General features: G+C 44.7%; 1 protein-coding gene across 1 annotated transcript in view; it reads left to right on the top strand.

Moving 5' to 3' along the window:
- LOC108800320 (mitochondrial import inner membrane translocase subunit TIM44-like) overlaps positions 1 to 22736 on the top strand; it is a 207288-nt gene that overhangs the window by 96515 nt on the left and 88037 nt on the right. The window contains exon 6 of the mRNA XM_018572296.1: positions 22254 to 22378. Coding sequence (XP_018427798.1) covers positions 22254 to 22378 — 125 coding nt within the window. The remainder of the gene's footprint in view (positions 1 to 22253; positions 22379 to 22736) is intronic.

Raw genomic sequence — 22736 nt, forward strand, 5'->3', positions numbered from 1 at the left:
AAACCGTAGTTTCACAGCCAGTAACAATGAATACTTGGTTAGCCGAACGCAACTTTATTCTTTTTTGACTTCATTGCCTCAACCAAATAGGCCACAGGATAAACCCACAGCCTTTGAATCTCTTCTCTTACTCTAATCACCACTGGATGTATGTTACATCTCACATTTACCATAATTTACAACATTTGTTTAATCCTAATCCCTCTTCTTATACATTTAAATGGGAACATGAACTACATGTAGTTATTGATCCAGATTAATGGGAAATATCTATTTTTTTTCTCACTCATAAGCTGTCTATAGCTAGCAAGCAATTTGAAAATGTTGACACGTTGGTATCTATGTCCAGATGCTCTACATAGGATTAACCCTTTAAAATCAGAAGAATGTTGGAGGTGCCATGATCTACTTGGACCTGTTTACAAATTGATGAGTGCGTTTGCCATTTTTTTTTGCTTACCTGGACATGAGACCCATATTTTGTGGAGTTGTCATCTTATCCAGGAATTTTGGCGGGGGGTATTTTTAGTCGACACCAAAGGGACAGATTCTATAATTCGAGCAGACCCTAAGATGGCTCTTCTTTTCGATGATTCCTGGTCCTTTAAAATCGGTAAAGGGAGACATCCTTTTATTATTTCTCATTGCAGCATGCACAGTTATACCTTGACACTGACACTCCTCTGCAGAATGGGTAATGGAAATTAACCGCATTGCAGATTTTCAACATTTATTGGCTGCGGAATATGACAGCTGAGATAAATATTGGGAAATATGGGCTCCTTGGTTGAGTTACAGGCATTCCCTGAACATAAGGGAATTGATTTCACTTCTAACTTTACAATAATAACAGTGTGCTAGGGTATAGCTAGGAGATGTATTAATACTATGAATGTGTGTATATGTACATTATGTGGATTTAAATATGCTTATACAGGCTTGTAGATAGAAGTGAAACCCCCGGGGCGTGGCTTACGCATGGCGCTGAACGGTCGCACCTGAGCAGAGCTCCCACCACAGCCCGCGAAAAACTGCCGTAATATACATTTACCTTCCTTAAAACACCACCCTGCTGAGCAGCATCATGGGGAGGAAAAGTCAACGATCCACGGGCTCGAAAAAAGCGAACTCCGGCACCTTGAAAAGGTATCTCATAGCGGACACGAGATCCTCTCAGGCCCCCTCCTCGCGGCCTACCACGCGGCAGGCGCCTGCGGCCCGAACGGAGGTCCCTATACTATTGGGCACACCAATGTCTCCGGACTCCCCAGGCTCCTCTAGTGAGTCGGAACCTCCCTCGCCGGTGCTGCCACCGTCGGGCATGCAAGTGTCAGAGGCTATGAGAGAACTCCCAATGAAGGCGGATCTGGCCCACATGTTCCAGGGGCTGGAATCGTCTCTCGAGCAGGACCTGTCCAACATGAGATCGGATCTCTCGCACATACTGACGAGGGTGGAGGACGCGGAGACCCGGCTAGATGACCAAGAGAGTGCCATTAAAGATCTCCGGGAAGCCCACCATCAGATGACTATGGCACAGGGGAACCTCCTATACAAGGTGGAGGATCAGGAGAATCGCAACTGCCGAAACAACTTGCGGATCCGGGGCCTACCTGAGGCTACCGCGGACTCTGATCTCGTGGCTTCCCTGCAAGGCATATTATATTTAACTCTGTGCTGGGAAGGCCGGTCTCTACACCTATACGTTTCGATAGGGCACACAGAGCCCTGCGCCCACGCAATCTCTCGGACACAGCCCCCCGGGATGTCATCTGCTGCTTCCACAACTATGGAGACAAGGAGGAAGTATCTCGGAAGCTGAGAAGGATGTTGTCCATTGATTTTGACGGTGCACAACTCCATATCTACCCGGACCTGGCCCGCGAGACCCTGGAGAGGAGAAGAGCCCTGCGCCCTCTACTGGAACAACTCAGACAGGCGGAGATAGTTTACCGTTGGGGCTTTCCAGCCAGCCTGATCGCCCGAAAAGGGGGTAAATCGGCGGTTTTGTGCTTCCCGGAGGAGTTGGAAGCTTTTTGCTCGGATCTAAATATCCCGGTGCCCGATTTACCCGTCTGGGTCAACGCAGTACCAGGCCCCTCCACCGACGTGGCGAGCAGATGGCGCACTCCCCCGAAGAAGAGACGGTCGGGTTGACCGGAGGTGCCTGCAGGGCACGGTTGAGACTATACGGAGGTACTCATATTTACCCATCGATGTTCTACGATCCGCCTTATCGCACAGTATGAGGTGGTCGCTGGTTCACCTGCCCTGAGAATAGGGTGGGCGCACCATCTACAAAAGGTTTTTGTTCAGTGTTTTGAACGTTTTGCTTTTTTTTTCTTCTTTGTTCTGATTTATACATTTATGGTTTTTGCTTTCATACGGCATAAGTTACTCCTACACTGTTGATGCGTATTGCATCACTTGTTGCTGGATATCGGGCTGCGGACTTTGGCCTGCTTACAGGGTACTAAAGTGGACGTTCCCTCGTTCGGACTTCCTGCGTTCCCATGTACCCTCCCCCCCCTGAATGCACTCGGTTGTTGGGGTTCCATTCCCATGATAAATGGGACCTGCACGACAGGATCTATGTACCTGCTGTGTGGGCTTGAATGGTTGACGGCAGTGTCTTCTGCAGTCAACGACATGTTCACTATGTTGTTTTTGTGTTCTGCTTATTTTCTTGTGTGTTTTTGGTACCTTTCTACCGCCCCCCCCCCCCCCCCCCCCCCCCCCCCTGCCGCCACCACGAGCCGGTCCCGGGCCGCAGATGGGGCAGCGGATCCCGGGATTAAAGGTGAGGGGTACCCCCTCCTTCCCACCCCTCTCCGCTGAAGGTCCCCCTTTCCCTGGTAGGAAGATTGTTGTATCTCACATTGTGCTGCACCTGGGAGGTGCTGCTGACTCACCATGGCAACTGTGAACTTAACCTCTTATAACGTAAGAGGTCTGAATACGCCCGCTAAACGCCATCAGATCTTGAGAGAATTACACAGGCTCTCTAGTGACATAGTGTTTCTCCAAGAGACGCACCTATTTAATTCCACTAATACGCATATGAACTCTTACCGGTATCCCACCTGGTATTTTAGCCTATCGGACTCTAATAGGGCTAGGGGAGTTGCCATAGGTGTTCGCAGGGGCACCCCTTTTGTGCTATCAGAAATGAAAGTAGATGAAAGAGGTCGATTCCTATTTCTAAAGAGAACTCTCGGCAACACTTCTTGTACTTTGGCATGTATCTACTGTCCCAACCAGCATCAAATTGGCTTTCTATCCAGGACGCTTACTGGCCTCCTGGACTTCGCCTCTGGAATATTGCTGGGAGGGGGGGACTTCAATCTAGAGTTGGATCCTCACCTAGATGTCTCCTCAGGACACACGGCAATATCTTATAGCCAACTGTCCTTCATCAAATCCAGGTTACATATGGCGCAACTCATTGACACTTGGCGGTTCAGACACCCGTCAGACAAAGACTTCTCCCATTACTCAGCGACCCACAGGATTTATTCCCGTATAGATAGGATATTCATAGATCACCACCACTTACATCTAGTCAACTCTGCCTCAATAGCCACAAGGACATTATCTGATCACTATACGGTTCTGACTTCCCTCTCCTGGCCGTCCCTACCTTCTAAATCTACTAATTGGAAACTGAATGAATACCTACTGCAGTGCCCCATAGCCAAGGCTCAGCTGGAAGAGGATATACAGCATTATTTTCAGCAAAACACTGTGCACAATGCCTCTCCAGCGGTGATTTGGAAGGCTCACAAAGCGGTAACTAGAGGGAAATTAATAGAATTGGGTACCAGGAAAAAGAGGGAGTCGGAACGGGCGTTACAGACCTTGCTGGCACAAATCAAATCCTTGGAACGCCTGCATAAACGTTCTTTACAATTGGAACACTTGCAGGCTCTCCAACAATGCAGGGAAGACCTAAAAAACTGATGGACCATAAAACAGCCCAGAAATTCATGTGGATGCGACAACGGGCATATGCAGAAGGCAACAAGCCAGGAAAACAATTAGCTAGATCCCTACGATTTAAACAGTCGGCAACATATATCCCTAAAATTAAGGCACCTGGCGATAAGATGGTACATCTCTCCCAAGATATAGGCAAAGTATTTTGTGACTACTACCGTACTCTGTATAATGTAGCTGACGCTCCTACGCTTCCTGCTCATACCCTTCAGCTCAGGAAAACTCTTATTGACAAGTACTTGCAAAATGCACGCCTCCCAACACTCCCGGCGGAGGAGTTGGAGGCACTGGAAGCGGACTTTACTGTGGAGGAGTTAGCGAACGCGCTACATGCAATGGCTACGGGCAAAGCACCAGGTCCGGATGGCTTCACCCTTCAATATTATCGTACCTTTAAAGATATGCTATTACCCCACCTAACCAGCTACGCAAACTCTCTCACCTCCGGCGGGAACTTGCGTGCTGAAACAACCCTAGCCCATATTACTGTGTTGCCCAAACCAGAGAAGGACCCGACCTGCTGCCCTAGTTACAGGCCCATATCGTTGTTGAACGTGGATATCAAATTATACTCTAAGGTTCTGGCACCCCGCATCCAACCTCTGCTGCCTAAATTTGTATCCCCAGATCAGACTGGATACATCCAGGGTCGGAAAGCCAGGGACAACTCCCTGCGCACCCTGCATGTCATGTCTTGGGTCCGCAGGATATCCCAGGCCACACTTTTGTTGTCAACGGATGCGGAAAAAGCATTTGACAGGGTGGCCTAGGATTTCATGCTGGCAACATTGAGGGTCATGGGGTTGCGCTTGGGTATGATGTCTAGGATCGCTTCGTTGTATGAAAACCCTATGGCCAGGGTGAGGATTAACAGAGTGCTCAGCCCCCCCCCCCCTTCTCCATGGGTAATGGCACCAGACAAGGGTGCCCATTGTCGCCGTTGTTGTTTGCCATTTTCCTCGAACCCTTCCTGTCCACCATAACCCATAATCCTGATATCCAAGGGGTGCAGGTGGGGCCTAGAGAACACAAATACACTGCTTAGGCAGATGATATTCTGTTTTACATCAGAAACCCCAGAATTTCTCTCCCAAACCTTCTAGCGGCATTAAAAGACTATAATTTGGTGTCCCACTTTAAAATTAACCTCTCAAAGTCTGCCATCCTTAACCTAACAGTCCCCCCCATAGAAGCCAGAACCCTAAAATCTAGCTTACCGTTTACGTGGCAAGCACTCTCCCTAAAATGCCTGGGGATTAACTATACGCCTCGCATGCGAGATTTGTTCAAATACAATTACATGCCCCTCTTGAATGCTGTCCGTGCTGACCTGAGACGCTGGCCCAACCTGTACCACTCCTGGTTGGGCAGAGTGAATGCCATTAAAATGAATGTGTTGCAGAGACTTATTTTTCTGTTCCAGATGCTACCCATGGGTGTCCCTCCCTCTTATTTGACGTTGCTTTGTTCGCTGGTTTCTAGATTTATATGGAGAAACAAGAAAGCAAGGATATCCTATAATATCTTAACCAGACCAAAATCACTGGGTGGGATTTCCCTCCCTGATTTCAGGAGGTATTATAGAGCGACTTCCTTGGCCAGACTCATAGACTGGCACTACGCTGGGGAGACGATGTTGTGGGTACAAATGGAACAGACCATGAGCCGAGCGAACTTGTCCAAGGTGTGTTGGATTTCCGAAGCGATATAGATAATTGTCCAATGACACGCACCCTTTGACGAATACGTCACTATCCATTTGGGACGCACTTCACTTTAAACAGAAATGGTCTTACAACTCCCCTCTGATGCCTCTGCTGGGTCACACTTATTTCCTGCCGGGGCTTCTAGACGGGGGGTATCGTAGGTGGACCCACACAGGCTCTGAGCTCTTACTGCACCAGGTCATACAAGGAGGGAGAATCAAACAATTGTCATCCTTATGCGACAAACCCAGGCCCTCATTAATGGACGTTTGGCGTTATAGGCAAATGACACACTTTGTACAGCAGCTCCCTACACCTTTGAGGTCCAAATGCGAACTGAACCCATTGGAGCTGCTCTTTCCAGAGGGACCCGTCCCTACTAAGTGCATCTCCTCACTATACGCTACCCTGTCACACCTGGAGGTTACATCTACACCGCCTTACCTTGCAAACTGGGAGGGGGAGCTGGACAGCCCTCTTACTGAAAACCGTAGGTCTCGCGCCTTAGCCTTCTCGAGAGGGGTGTCCAGGTGCGCACATATCCAGGAACTTCATTATAAACTGCTATGTAGATGGTATTTCACACCTCAAAAAAGGCATCAGATAGACAGTTCTGTGTCCCCATTATGCTGGAGGGGATGCGGACAAGTGGCCTCACATGCTCACATTTGGTGGCAATGCCCAAAACTTACACCTTACTGGCAGGAGGTAGCGGACGAAATGTATAAAATCAAAGGAGCGGTGGTACCGCTTGATCCCTGGGGGATGTTGTTCCATGGCTCTGAGGGCTCCATGGGCCGGTATGCTCGGTCCATTACACCACATTTGCTTAACGCAGCTAAAGCTTTGATTCCAGCCAAATGGAAGAGTGCCTCTGTTCCTACCTTGTTGGAATGGTTGGATAAGGTGGAACAGATTTACTGAATGGAAGAACTCACCCTCAATGGTCTGGAGCAAAGGGAGCGCCTAACAAAAACATGGGCTTGCTGGGTAGCATATAAGACGACCCCCTCTTACCTTACCAAGAGGACACTGACCATGGTATAAGGGTAACGATTTGGGGACGACACACCTGTAGGCCATCTATCAGAGAATGTGAGTACCCTCGTGGTCGTGCTAGGGGCTTCGAACAGCTGGACTATAGGGGCACCCAAAGTTAAGGAACTACGATTAGGGGCTCCCAAAGTTAAGGCACTACGATTGTATAGCTTACATTAGATATCTTCTTTATGTGAGACATGATCCTACCATCACACCCAACAGGCCCAAATTTCCGAATTCAGGACACAATCTTAGTTTGAACGCTATAAAATGTTGCATGTCCTGATGTACAGTATGTAATGTGATCTCTCTGTTGTTGATTGTCTTCCCCTGAATGTTGGCTTTTGTAATGTATTTTTTGTCTTCTTATTTGGAAAACTTGTTCAATAAAAGTTTATTATACAAAAAAAAAAGAAGTGAAACCCCCTCCTTCCCCTTTTTATATTTTTATTTTTTCTGTTCTCCCTTTTCTTCCCTGTAAATTTGAAACGTAGATATACTTATAATTATTTTGGTTTGTATCCTTTCCCATTTTCAATTCTACTTTTGTTCAAATCTTCAAGTAACTCAGATTTATTTTTGCCATTCATGGTTAGCTTTATGGAAGCTGGTTGAAATGGTAGTCATTATCCCAGTCCCATATTGTTCAAATGTTTTCATGGTGCCCAAAAAAGACAGGGTTTGCATGATTTTTGGATCTCAAAGTTCTGAAAGCCTTTGTCATGGTCTGCAAGTTCAAAATTGAGTCTTTCCACTCGGTGATCGCTTCTCTTCATCAGCGGAAATTCCTGGTATCCATAGACATTAAGAATGCTTACCTCCATATTCTGATTTGCCAGGCTTCTCAGCATTTCCTACATTTCGTGGTGGGGAGGACCATTTTCAGTTTGTGGCCCTTCTGTTTGGCCTTGCCTTGACCACAAAGGTATTCACTAAAGTCTTGAAACCGGTTCTTGCCTTCTTGAGACAATAGAGGATATTGGTGATTGCTTACTTGACAACTTTTTGGGTGGCAGTTTCTCAGTTTCTGACCTGGAAAGGACTCCTTTGCTCACCACAAGCACTCTGGAGAAGTTTAGATCCTAAATCTCTTGAAATTGTCCTTTATTTCTTCCCTTCACCTGGAGTATCTGTGGCTGATCCTAGACATGTATCAGGCCAAGGTTTTTTCTGCCTCTGGAAAAGATTCACAGGCTTCAGTTTCAGATTCGTGCATTGCTTTCTTGCAAATGAGCGATGATTCGCTCTGTTATGAGAGTTCTGGGTCTCATGGTTGTCTCTTTTGAGCTATTTCCATGTGTGCAACACCATACTCTGATTCTGCAGAAAGAGATTCTACAAAAATGGGACAAGTCACCCTCTTCCCTGGACAGACAAATGCGGGGGAACCTCATGTCCAAAGCCTTCTTAGCTTGGTGGCTCAGTTCCCCTGTTCTGATAATTGGGAGGTCATTCCTTCCACTTCGCTGAAAGATTGTAACGGCAGACTCCAGGTTTATTGGCTGGGGTGAAATGACTGTTCAGTTGTCAGCATAGGGGCTCTGGTCTAAGGAGGAGCCCAAGTTACCAATCAGTGTTCTAGAGTTGTGGCCGATCAAACTCTGTCAGAATATGTTAATCATCAAAGTGGTACAAAGAACCTAGCAGCAGTGCAAGAAGTATATAACGTATTTTTTGGGGTGGAAATATGTGTACTGGCTGTCTGCAGTTTACATTCCAGGGGTAGACAATTGGCAGATGGATTATCTCAGTCGTCAAGGCTTGGATCAAGGAGAATGGGCTCTACATCCGGAATTTTTTTTATTCAGATTTGTCAGAAATGGGGAACTTTAGATGTGTCTTTTCTGGCCTCCCAATTGAATCGGAAAGTGCAGAACTTTGTGTGTGGACATGATGGATGCCTTGGTGGGGCAGAGGGACTGGTACAATCTCATTTATGCCTTTTCTTTAAAACTTCTTCAACAAATTCTAGGTCTAGTGGAACTCGAAGGGATACCAGTATGTCTGGTGGCTCCTGATTGGCCTTGACGCCCTTGGTACACAGATGTGCTAAGGCTAGTTGTAGACATCCCCTGGCGACTTCATCTAAGACTGGACCTTTTGTTCCAATGTTGCATCCTGCTTAAATGGTATAACTATTGAAAGCCAGGTTATGAGAGATAGGTGGTTGTAGTAATCTGTGATCCCTACAATGCTTAATGCACACAAGCCTGGATAATATAGGCTTGAACCTGGAAAGCTTACATTTCTTTGTGTGAGGGGCTAAGTATTTCTCCTCGTGCCTTTTTGCTGGCTCAGATTTTTAACTTTTCTGCAGCGGTGTGTAGGTCAAATGCTTGCTTTAAAGGTCAGGTTTTTGCTTCCTTTGTTCGCAAAGTTTTACAGGCGGCTGTTTAGCTTGTGTTTTTTATTCAGGTTTTTTATTGTTCCCGCCTCTGTGGACACTTGTTTTGAGACATTCCATCAGTACAGAGATCAAGCTCTCCACATGTCCTTCAATGAATGAAAGAGAAAAAAAGATTTTTTTTTGTACTCACCATAAATCCTTTACTCTGCATTCTTTGAAGGACACGTCACTCTCCTTCTTTAGGGCTTTTTGTGCCTTAGTTATACAGCTTTTTGACTGAGCTGAGCTGCCGCTCATATATCCAAGCTTCTTTTTTGTGCCTAGTGTTCTCCTCCTGAAAGTGACGGTATAACCCATCCATACAGAGATCAAGATCTCCACTGTGTCTTCAATGAACACAGGAAAAATGATTTTATGCGGAGTACAAAAAAAAATCAAATTTTTCCCCTCAATCACAGAGTTGCCTTCCTCACCACCATCACTTCTGCAAGGCGAGTTTGTGAGTTGGCTGCCTTGACCTGTAAACAAGTATCGCCTAAGTGTAGTCAACAAGAAAGGGTACAAAAACAGCAAGGCAGTGCAATACACAATAGAGAGAGGAAAATAGAAAACACTAAAATTAGGATAACAAGTGAGAACTCCTCCTTGCAGTGAGATATTGTACCTTAAAAAGAACACTATGCATACACTCGGGGGTCATGGCTGGATGGTGACGTGAGCCGATGGCTGTACTGAGAGCTCTGCACCAGACCTGCTCTATCTATTGCTTTAACGTCCGCAAACACACAATTATGGGGAAAAATAAATCCTCTCGATCATCTAAATCACGCACTGGAGCCTCTGGGAAAGCTCCAACTACATCCTCCACTAAGGATTACTTTGATGGCCCGAAGATTCTCGGTGAGGCATGTGGACCCAAGATGGCGCTGAGGCCTGTTTCACCTTTGCCACATCTGACACCCCCGCCTTACCAGACTCAACCACATTCTTCTCCTTCTTCGGATGGATCGGACTTGCCCGGTGACTCTTCCTCCTCTCCAACACCTCTTCTCCCCTCTCCACACCCGTGGGACTCTGGGGATACTGGCGGCTTGGATATCTCTGCTGAGCCGTGGCCTCCCTTATGGTCTGGAGATCCGGACCTTGCAACTCCTACATACCGGATGGCGGACTCAACACCTCCACGGCTGTGTGTGGGAGTCCAGTGTCTTATCTGATCCTCAAGGCTCTCCGGCTTGGTTCTGACATCCGGGAATGGCTGCGGGCTGGCAACGCCTGTTACGGGCCAAATCCGCGGACTTGCATTCTCATCCCTCACAGTAGCCCACTGCTCCTTCGCTTGCTCCACATCCACCTATGCTGCATGTATTTTCTTAATTTGACACAGCAAGTTGAGGAAGTTGATGAATCCCTTCATACAACCAAATTCGATGTCTATAAACTTCAATCTCAATTTGTATCTCAAGCTGCCACGTTGATAGACTTTTAAAGGCATGTTGAAGATCTTGACAACAGGGGGCGCCGTAACAACCTGAGAGTCCAAGGTCTCCCTAAGGCTACTGGCCCTGAAGATTTGTCTGCCACTCTACAATCTATTTTCAATTCTATTCTTGGCAAGCCATCTTCTAATGTCATCCTTTTGAACAGTGTATAGAGCGCTCCGGCTTAGGGGCTCTACTTCCACTCCAAGTGACGTGATATGTAGAGTTCACTATTACTCGGTAAAGGAGGAAATTCTTCATATTGCCCGCAATCTTCGCTCCCTTGAGTGGGATGGCACCCCACCCACCTATTTCCGGATCTCTCTTGGGTGTCTTTGCAACAGAGACTTTGCTTCAGCCTCTGCTGACCCTAATAATATCTCCGATCGTTGGGGTTTCCCCATTAGCCTCATGGCTTGGGGAGATGGCAGGAATACGACAATTCGGGTTCCTGAAGATTGATCATCCTTTTGCTCAACTTTGGAACTCACTTGCCCTAGCCTTAATGCGTGGGAACCCCTCCCTACACTGGGCCCTGAACCGGCTTTTTCGCGAAAAGTCACTCCGAAGAAGAAATCATTACGTTCGGATCAGTCATCTGAGTCGGTTGATCGTAGATGTCATAATACTTCTGAATTCATCTGCCCTGGAGTACATCGTTGATGGACTTTTCGTCCTTCTGTTTTCATTGTGATCTTAGGGAATAGTTTTTTCTAACTTTTCACATCTCCCGGAAATGTGTTCATGCTCAGTATTTTTCATCCATCTAACCAAACGTATGAGTGCCTATATGGTGTATTTTTTTTCTTTTCTTTTCTTTGTTTTATATTGTCTTCTTACATTTCTATTATTTGTATGCCCATTCGATGCTTATATTTGTTCCCCTCCCCCATATGCCACAGGTATTATATTACGGTTGTTATTCTTATTTACACTGATTTTTCCACAGAGCAGCCCTGTCTGCGGCTCTAGAGTTACCACTAGTTTGTATATTTGACACCCCCCACTATTATCAGTGTGCAGATTCGAGGGTCCTGGAGTACGCTTTTCTCCAAACTAAATTGAGGTCAAGGATTCCTCCTGGGGTTTTTGTTTTCCTTGACCTCTTTTAGTTTTGGAAGACGCTTTTTTGCCCTCCTTTTGAACATTAACCATGCAATTGTTCTGTATTTACCTTCTCTTTTTTGAATGTTTGTTCGTTTTAGATGTTACTTACCTATTCATTTTCTCTCTCCCACACTTTTCTCTCTTACTGTTTTTCTCTTTGAGCGCAGCACCACATGACACCATACCTCTCCCTACATTGGAAGCCGGTGTACTTTGGGTTTGTGATTTTATATTCCTGTAATTTTTGCTTGGTCAGCAATTTTGTGTTCCCCTTATCTACCTATGGCTACCAATGTAATGCTGCTGAATTATAAATGATCTCTTAATGTGACGAGGCTCAACTCACAGATTAAGCGTAATCTTGCGTTGTGAGAGTTTAAACATGCGAAAGCTGACATTTTTACAAGAAGCACATTTTGACATATTTGCAAGAAGAGTCATTTTAGACAAACTGGGTAGGTACATCTCGCCAGGGGCGGACTGACAATGCATGGGGCCCACCGGGCTATATGAGGTTATGGGGCCCCCTTGTGCTCCGCCCATATACAAGCCCCACTTGTGTATACATTCTTGTGTTACAGAAATTATTTTTCCACACTATTTTCAAAATAGCAGGTTTATTCACTAAAAGGGGGATTGCAGGGGAATTGGCAGGAGAATTTAAAAATCTAGAATATAAACGATTTGGAAAGCAAACTAAATGGCAGATTTTTTTTGATTTGGCTATTTTGATCTAGATTCTTCAATTCTGACGGTTATCTTGGGTGAATTGCAGGAGAATTAGTAGGAGAATTGATAGGGGAACTGAATAATCTAGGACTGGAGCAGGGGTTTAAGCGCATATTGCACGTGAGGTTTGCAAACCTCTGCCCCCCAGCTCCCAGTGTGTGCGGTAAGGTTACACCATACTTCTCTTTTAATTTAAAGCCATATTTAAGCACTTATGTTATCTATGGCCAAAAAATACATAAAAAAAGTATCTGGATTCGATTTTCTAAAATCTTCGCCTAGTACAACCTTAGCTCTGTTAGACTTTTACTTTACCTTCTACAATATTTGTTAAGAGGGAGGCAAAACTATATGGTGTAAGCCCGTGGTTCTCAACTGATGGGTTGTCACCCAAAAGTGGGTTGCGACCCCATGTTCAGTGGGTCGTCGCATGCCTTCCAGTGCACTAGTTGAGAGGCTCCTCAGCATCCTCAATAGCGCAGCACTGTCAGTTCTCGTGCCGAGCTGCCATTCAAAATATGCTGCCCGATGCCAACTGTCAGCTTGAGGTGGGGTGGGCTGGGCTGGGCTGGGCTGGGGGTATGGCTGTGAGGGAGCTTCATCCATACGTGCATTGCTTATAGCTCCCTTGTGTGACCGGAGTGACGTCACATTCTGGCTCCCGCCACCTGTACAGGGCACACAAGGGAGCTGTACAAGCAATGCACATATGGATGGAGCTCTGTCACAGCACAACAGCCCACAATGAACCCCCAACATTTTTTGGGAGTGTGTGTGAGAATGTCTGTGAGTGTGTGAGATTGTGATTGTGTGTGTCTGTCAGTGTTTTAATCACAAACTACCACGCAATCCCACCTACTGTTCGTTTTGATGCGGGAGGTGCGTTGCGTTGCCATTTATTTGAAGTCTTCCAATTATTTTGACACCTGAGGCTTCCCTGAAAAAGTCCCATATCAGAGATCCTGCTGGGAGCTTCACTCTCTCTATCAGTCCTGAAGATCACTATCACTGCGTCTAAAAAGAAGTGAAAATCCAAACTTTTGAGCTGCCACCAGAACAGGAAGTTCTGCAAAGGAAAAGTTTTCCAGTCATTGCACTGACAACTGTCTAAGCCCTCATTCACACCTGAGTGATATCAAATATGCGCGTTTTGTGTAGCACATTTGTGCACTTTTTTGCGTGTTTGACATGTGTACATTAATTTGCATGTTTTTGTGAGCAGATTGTGAAACACTGATGTAAATGGAAAAACAGACATTAATCACTTGAAGTCCGAGGTGTTACACCTCCTTCCTGTCCCGGCCATTTTTCAGTATTCAGCGCTGCAGTACTTTAACTGACATTTATTCCGTCATGCAACGCTGTACTTAAATTAATTTTATACCATTTTTTGGGGACAGATAGAGGTTTCTTTTGGTGGTATTTAATCACCACTGGGGGGATTTAATTTTTTACTATATTAAGGAAAAATTACCGTAAATTTAGAAGAAAAAAAAAGTTTCCCCTATATTAAATTACGAAACATTTAATAATACCCAATTTTTTGGTAAAATATAAAAGATGGGGTCACGCCGAGTAAATAGACACCAAACATGCCAAGCCTTAAAATTGCGCGTGCCCGCAAAACCTCAAAAAACAACAATACCCAAAATTGGCCATAGGCAACGCTTTACAAGGTTTTACCGCTCATCAGTTTAGTGTTATCAGTAATTGATGGGCCTAGAATTATTGCTCTCACTCCGACGTTCGCGGCGATATGTAGCATGTGTAGCGCAATTGTTTTCATGCGTTGGCGCACCCGATGCGTATTTACGTTTATATATGGGTATACGTAGGGGACTTAAAAAACATTTAAAAAAAAATGTACAATAACAATCCCCCTATATGATAGCACGGGTAAGCTGACAGGTCCTCTTTATGGAGACATTAGGGGCTTCTAAGACCCCTAATGTCACCTGGGGACCCCCAAAGAAGCTGATGAAGCAGAGATCTGCTTCATCAGCTTCCTCTATCTGGCTATAGCTGCCTCATCGGTCCCGGGCTGCAGATGGGGCAGCGGATCCCGGGATTGAAGGTGAGGGTTCAGGAGGGGGGGTGGCGGCGGGACGGAAGTACTGCGGGAGGGGGGGTGGCGCACATGGCAGCACATACAATCGATTGGACGGCTACAGAGCCGCCGATCACTTGTATGTGTAACAGCTGGTAACGGCTGTTTACATTCAACTGTTTTTTTTCTGCCCATGAGCGCACGCGAGCAGGAAACAAAAGCAGTTTATTTACAGCAACCCGCAAATGGGAGTTTGACGTCCGTCTGTTTTTTTACAACGGGCGGATGGCAAGCGGTTTATCACTTGTAAAAACGTGCAAAAACGCACAAAACTGAAGTCTATGGGACCAAGAAGTACAGAATCAGCCAAAAAGAAGCTCATGTGATATATACATGAATGGGGGGTTTTTTTGGGTGGGGAGGGTTGAGCATTTTTTCTGGCAGGAAAAGCACTACAACATGCATAGTGTGAATGAGGGCTAAAATACAATTTCCCTTATGGGCTAGTTCATACCAGCCCCAGTGCATTCCGGCCCAGTTCGGTGCTGGAACGCACTGGATCGCATCCCTGCCGGCTCACTGCGTTCTGGGGAGTGAGGAGGCATGGTGGTGCATTGAAGTCAATAGCACTGCAGCCACGCTCCCCCCCTGGCCTCAGTTCGATTGCCCACACTGGAACATGTGACATATTAATGCCTGTGTTCCGGTCCGATGTATAAAAAAAAAAATAGTGAATGCAGCATTTTTTCTGATCGCACCGAACCAGAATGCCTGCATTGATGTTCCACGCAATACGGTGCAGGCGATCGCACTGCGGCGAGGGGGTGTGGCAGTGATGCCATTGAGTTTAATGCACCACCGCGCCTCCTCACGCCCCAAAACGCAATGAGCTAGTCGGGATGCGGTCCAGTGCGTTCTGGCACCGAATCGCACTGGGGCTGGTGTGGGGCTGGAACGCACTGGGGCTGGTGTGAACTAGCCCTACTTCCTCTCTTGTCTGCAGGATGGAAAGTGAAGGAAAATCTCTCAAAGGAAATGGATTTTAACTTTTTTTCTACATTAAAAAGAAGAGTTTGGACTTTAGCTATACTAACAACAACTGAACTCAAACACTGCAAATCATGTGAAATATTTCAGATCAATCACAAAACAAAACAGGAACACAGGCTCTGCCAGCCATAGATTACATCAATTGCAGAACAACTGCTCATCACCATTATTATCCAGCAGTACCTGAATGTAGATATCATGGTGGCTTTTCATGTGCTGGAAGAGCTGTGGGAGAACGTCAGACATGTGATCTCTGCTGCTGGTACAGTGCTGAGATTTTGCAGGTCCAGGGACACTTCTATTCTGCCCCCATGGCTCCTTCACGCGTTACAGACAAGCAGCATCCCCGGCATCCCTCTAGTTGTGGAGGCTCCTGACTCCTCCCCGTCCCTCACACAGTCAGGGAGCTAGAGCAGATACAGGACGAGCTGTCTCTGCTACATGGTAGCAGAGGAGCCAGGCACATGCAACTGAACGGCGGTGCCCGCAGCACCCCCACAATTGGATAATAGGGCAGCGGGGGCTCAGTGACGGGCCCCGTCGTGGCCGTGGGCCCTCGGGCAATTACCGAGTGCCCGAATGGTGAGTCCGCCCACTGCATCTCGCTACATGGTCTGTGGCAGGATATCCAACTTACACCATGTAACATATATGCCCCTAATACTAACAAGATCTCGTTTCTAAAGATGATCGTGAGGAAATTATCTAGATGGAAACATACATATTTTATCTTATGAAATATGGTCTCTGCAAATGTGGGCTCTACCACTGGGTCTGACCATGCGCCCATTGAATTGATTTTTCAAATAGATCCCTCTCGTGTGCGCCATTGTCACTGGAGATTGAATGACTGTTGAAACATGCCCCCTTCAATATTTGGAACTTAACAAGGGTTCTGTGTATGCTGTTTCCACTCAGTGGGAGCCACACAAGGCTACTATCAGAGGACACTGACGCTTTAGTCTCCAAACTTAAAAATAATATTAAAGTGTGGGTCGGGACCCCATACGGGGTCACGCAAGTGAATGGGGTGGTTGCAATCCAAATCCCGGCCAGTGATAACATGTGGAGAATTGTAAACCTCATTGATATAGCCTCACGTACTCCTACAGAAATACTATTGTTAGTTTGGACGCAAAAAAAATCAGTTGGCCCCTTCTGCATGCTACTTTGGCATGTATTGGTATCACTGGCCCCTTTACTGCACTCATTTAGTCTCTCTATTCCGTACCCTTAGCCTAGGTTAAACTTCGTCTAGCTACTTCCTAGCACGAGGCAAGGATGTCCACTCTCCCCTTTTAATTGCTTAATGCATTAAACCCTTAGCCGCCCATATTTGACAATCCCCAGATATTTTAGGTATTGACCTTCATAGTCATCAATTTAAAATGGCACTATTTCCCAGATAGCAAGGATAACTTGCCACAAACTTGTGGCAGGGTTAAATTGTAATTCTTGTTAGCTTGCTGCACACATTCCTGGCAAGTTTTAGACTTGCAGAACACTTGCAGCACAAGTTCTAGTTGACACTTTTTGAAATTGTAGCAAATTTGCTTGGCAAGTCTACAACAAGAGTCCTGCAGATCTTACCAAGAACTCTCCAAGTGTACAGCACTTTTGTTGACTTTTGTTGATCTGGAGACTTGCAATGCAGACTTGCTGTAATTGTGCAACAACATTTTGAAGCTTGGCAGGTCTGCAAGAGTTTAACAAGTCATTTTCAAACTTGCAGCTCAATTGCTTGCTATCTGGGTTGCTGCTGATGTATTTTTGACCCTGACAAATCCGATAATTTCCTGCCTAATTTACACAAACAATTGTCGAGTTACTCGGGCTACCGATTGAATACCTCAAAAACAGAGGCCCTACCACTTGCATTTTCACCAACTACTTTATCTATTTTGCGCTCTTCCTTCTCTTACAATTGAAGCTCACATAGCCTAAGATAGCTGGGTATCCATCTTACTTCCCCATTTTTCTTCTTTATATGACACTTCTAACCCCCTTTTTAAACTTATGAGATCATTGTTGATGCAAACCTACAATCTATCGGGCAAATTAGCAGCTGTCAAGATGACAATCTTACCTAAGCTACTGTATTACTTTGAAACCCTCCCTGTGAAGGTACCTGTGTCCGCACTCGCCTCCTTACAGAGAGATGTTTCATAGGGGCGCCATAGAGGATCTTAACATGTGTTGTTTGCCACTTTGACCAGAGGTGGCCTTGTTCTTCCGAATATCTACTACTATTATGTCGCAGCCCAATTGCGAAATATACTCTGTTGGTGTTCTTACCGTCCCTTGACGAGATGGTCTGAGGTAGAAAGACTTTGGCTTTTCCCTTCCCACCCAAACGCACTTCTTTGGTTGAAAGCGGTGCATGTACTCATTTCCGCCCTACTAACATCTATGGTAACCCTTAGCGACCAAGCATACATTTTCCCATAATTTGGCCCCTTTTTGTATACTCCAAATTTGCCCTCTAGCATTTCGTCGCATTGGTCTTTTCTCTGGACAGGTAAGGTCCTTTTTTGGTTAGTGACCTTCTAGACAAGGTTTCTGGCACTTTTCTTCCCTTTTCCACTTTGCAACATAGATTTAAGCTTCCTTCTAAAGTGTTGTAACCCTATCTCCAAATTAAACATTTTGCTCAATCACTTTCTTTAACACTATGATTCACGTCTCGAACACCCTTGAGATTTTATGTTGCTCTCACCCATTGTCCAATAGTCTAATCTCTACCATTTATTTACTCCTTCTTACTCTGCACCCAGAATTACCAATTGACCATCTCTATATGCGTAAATGGGAAGAGTCTTTTGAATAACAGATTACCCAAGATCAGTGGGTTCAAATTTTCGGGGCGGCTGCTAAATCTTCTATTTGCTCACTTTACAAAAGAAACCAATACAAAATCTTCTTTTATTGGTATTATACTCCCGACAAATTAGATGCCATTTCTTCAGCTCTATCTCCGACCTGTTTGCGATGTCAATCAGCCCGGGCACGTTGTATCACATTTTTTGGACTTGTTCTGGGATTAGGCCTTTTTGGACCATGGTACTCAATATTTTAACTGACCTTTTCTCTTTGTCTATTCCCTCTGCTCTCATATATGTCCTATTATGTCTTCCCTTCCCACATATGAATAAATATTGGCGTAAACTGACTTCTCATATTCTCACTTGCAGTTCCCTGTTTAATTGCATTACATTGGAAAAAGTCTGTACCTCCTTCTTCTCCAGCCCTCTATGGCCGTATTAAAGCAGTAAGAAATATGGAGCTCTTAACAGCCTCTCTAAACAATGCTGACATTATTTGAAAAAAATTGGGAACCTTGGGATTCCTGAGAACTTGGTTCTGCAAATTGATTTGACCTTACCCCTCCTTTTTTATTCGTGTTTGAATTTTAACATTTTTTTTTATTGATGCTGGTGCCTTCGTGAGACCAGCTGGACCCTTCTTCCTCTTCTACTTCTCTCTCTTGTTTTTCTCTTTTTCCACTTTCTTTTCTCATCTTTGATTTTTTTTTTCCCCTTCTACAGCGCTTATTATTTGTCAAGTTACTTAACTTGTTTTGCATTTATGATTAGGCTACTAGGTTACTATTATTGCTATGATTATTAGCCTTACAAGCGTATGATATATGCTATATCGGTGGATGTCTAGGTACAGACTGAATTGCTTTCTTTGCAGTCATTTTGCTGTCTGTATTGAGATTTCCTCACATATCACTGTTATATTGTTCTTTTGTTTTGACTTTTGTACTTTTAATAAAGAAGACAATTTTATTTTTAAAAATAACCCGTATGCATAAACACATAGAGTCGAAGTGCACTGTAGGGAGAAGTTTGATGCCCTAGAGGAGCACTCATCTTGGCAAGATAAGCAGATACCAACCACCTTGGTAAGTTACCCTGTTACCCAAAGCATCCGTAACAAAGAATATCATATGGATGTCTACATGTGCTAGACACCATGGTGATCATCCAAAAGACCATTACTAAAGCCAGTAAGGTCAGGGCTTCGCAAAACTATCAACTTCAAGGATCTGAAGTGGGCAAAAGAGGAAGGTGGAAAGCAAGAAAAGGAAAAAACTGGAGAAAAAGAGGGGTAAATTCACCCCACCGCAAAAAACGAATAAGAAATTGACTAGACTTGAAAGAGATCAAGTCTTGAAGTTCAGTGGAGTCGAAAAATACCATGCAGGAGGACCAAGTGACCGGGAATTTGTCCCATTGGTCATGTTCCAATGCTAGCAAATGCTCAAGATGTGCAACACATTACATCTCCAAAACCCATTCGCCTAGGGTGGGTGTCTCTGGGGAATGCCAGTGGCGTGATATGACAGCATGGGCAGCAGTAAGGAAATCTCAAAGGACATCTCAGCGGATTTCAAGGAACCCAGGATCATAGATAAAAGGGCCTCCTTGGGGTCCTCTGGTCCAGAGGAGCCAGTCGCCCTGGAGTAAACCACAAACACCTGTCATCAGAAGGCCTTAATTGGAGGACAACTTCACCAAGTATGGGACATATGTCCAGGGGTGCTATGGCACCACCAGCAACAATCCAGAACTGATGGATACAATGGATGGAGAACATCTGGGCATCGATACCAGTTAGTAAAGATTTTCAGGTTCATCTCCTGGGATTTACAAGCTATAGACAACCTGTGTGGAAGAATAAAAGAAGTTTCCCAGTTTGTGTCAATAGCAATATTTAATTGACATTCCCATCTGGAAGTATAAGGGGGCAAGGCTGGGTTGGCCAGCGAAGAGAGAATAGTAGATTTGGGAGATATCATGTGGGGGAGGAGAGATAAGTAAAAGAAGGGATTCAAATGCTGTGGGACAATACTTGATTGGAATAGGGAGGTAATAAAGAAACAGAGTTGCCCTTCTGCAAACCTTTGGCCCACAACATTGGGTGTCAAATAAGCAGTAGATGCACAGAGAGGGGGCGTCGGAAAGCGCCAGGCGCCAGTGGGAGGACTTTTTCCAGACCCCAAATTTGGATTTGTGCTCAAAGATGTTAAGGGCCATATATAATTAGATATCGGAAATGCTGTATGACAATGGTCCCACAAATGCAGGGTAAGAGCTGGTGACGAGGGGATTGCTCTTTTCTGTGCAGGTTTTTTCCAAGGCAGAGTACACAGGTCAGTATCAGATATATGTTTCATTTGAACCCAGAGCTTACTATTAGCATGATAAAACCAGTCTGGGAACAGAGGCAGTGTGATACAATCTAACATCCAGGGCAATTGCACTCCCTTTGATTTTAGGCAAGAAAAGAGCCCTATGTTTTAATCATGGCCCTGTACAAATTTAGTAAAATGATATAAGAATCTATGTATGATATCCACCTTCAAAATGTTAATTCTCCCTAGCCAAGACAAGGTCTTAAAGTCATAGCTAGCAAGGTCCTTTTTCATCTTCTGGAACAACGCGTCATGAATTATAGACGGTATAGAAAGATGGGGTTTGGTAACATATAGTAGAGGGTCATCTGCAAAATGGGCCAGTTTAGATCGGTGAGAGCCAATAGTGACACCTGGAATCCCAATATTTTGACCGTAAAGCAATATTCAGATGCTTCATCGTAAGTACATATAGGAGGGGGGATAACGGACGACCTTGTCTCTGTCAGGGTTCCACCTTGACTTAACTGGTTTGCAGCATTCTGGCTTGGCTGCCATTTTACCCACCTGTGATTCCTCCTTTACCTGAGCAGACTCTGTAACGTTGCTCACTACTCCCAGGCAAAGACAGGAGAGCATCATCTGAGAAAGCAAGATAGGAGTTTCCTGTCTGAGTGATGATGTCACCCCACTATATAAACCACTCAGTCCAGTCTGACCTTGCCCTTGCGTGATCTTACCTGCTAGTGCATTTCTGCTGCTCTGAGTATTTGGATTCTGTGTAAGACCCACTCCTGGGGGGGTTCTCCTCTGGTTCCTGCTCCTGGCTTGTTCCTGACAACGCTGATTTCCTGGTTCCTGCTCCAGGCTTGTTCCTGACTACGCTGATCTCCGTGTTCCTGACCTGGCTTGTATGACTAACCGATCCAGTCTGAGTATGATGCATGAATAGCTGGGTTTGTATAGTAGTGTCCCTTGTCTACCTACCTTGGACAAACCCCACATGTTTGGGGTGTATCAGCTTAAGAAGGAGAGGCTGTAATCTGTTAGCATTGAGCTTAGACATTTTTTTTAGGTCCAGATTAATTAGGGAGATTGGACAATAGGTCTTTGTCAGGCTTTGGTATTAAAAATATTTTTAGCTTCCAGTACTTGAGCAGGGAAAGTACCACCCAGAGAGAATTAAACACCTTCAACAGAAATGGAGCTAATGAGTCTTGAACCAATATGATACAATTTGGTCATGAACCCATTTGGCCCTGGATTTTTGCCTGTTGGAGAAGATTTAAAAACAAATCAAAATTCCTCCAGAGGGAAAGGGGTCTCAAAAATCTGTGCCACACTACCCAACAGTGGAGGAAGTGGAGTGTCACTAATGTTTATATTGTATTGCTCAGTATTGTTTGAAAGTAAGAATAGTGCAGAAACAATTCCTAATGACTTGCACACTTTAAGGTTATAGTAATTTCTAGTCAGTAATTAAATATTATACCCTCTTCATTCAGGATAATATATTCTAAAAAGCACATTGAAGTATGAATTTGGAAAGCACCTAATATTGCACTTTCTCTTTAGTTCTGCTACTTCTTACAGTAACTCTCTTTTACAGGTGGAATGTTTTCCAAGACAGAAATGTCAGAGGTACTGACAGAAATTTTAAAGGTTGATCCAAACTTTGACAAAGATAAGTTCTTGAAAATATGTGAGAAGGATATAATACCAAACATATTAGAGGTAAAACTATAATTTTTCTCACTCTGTGTGTCTTATATCATGGATTCCACGGTAGCCATAACTAATATAACCTTAATAAAACTTATATACCATAGATAACATGTTTATATAACATATACAAAAAATCATGTAAAGAATTAAATAAAAAAACAAACTATAACCGCTGCTATCTAAAATAAAGATACATTACCAATGTGCTTGTAGACATAGCACTACCTTTTCCTCCCCAAACCGCAAAATAAGGAACAAAATTACATGCAGGTTCAATACATTTAGCAATAGTGGACAAAAAGCAGATGCAGTATTGGTGTGAAATGCAAGAATAGTGTATCAGTCACTATAGTGGCTTATATTCTCA

Source organism: Nanorana parkeri, unplaced genomic scaffold, assembly GCF_000935625.1.
Source record: "Nanorana parkeri isolate BGI_ZX_2015 unplaced genomic scaffold, ASM93562v1 scaffold1991, whole genome shotgun sequence".
Taxonomy (NCBI): Eukaryota; Metazoa; Chordata; class Amphibia; order Anura; family Dicroglossidae; genus Nanorana; species Nanorana parkeri.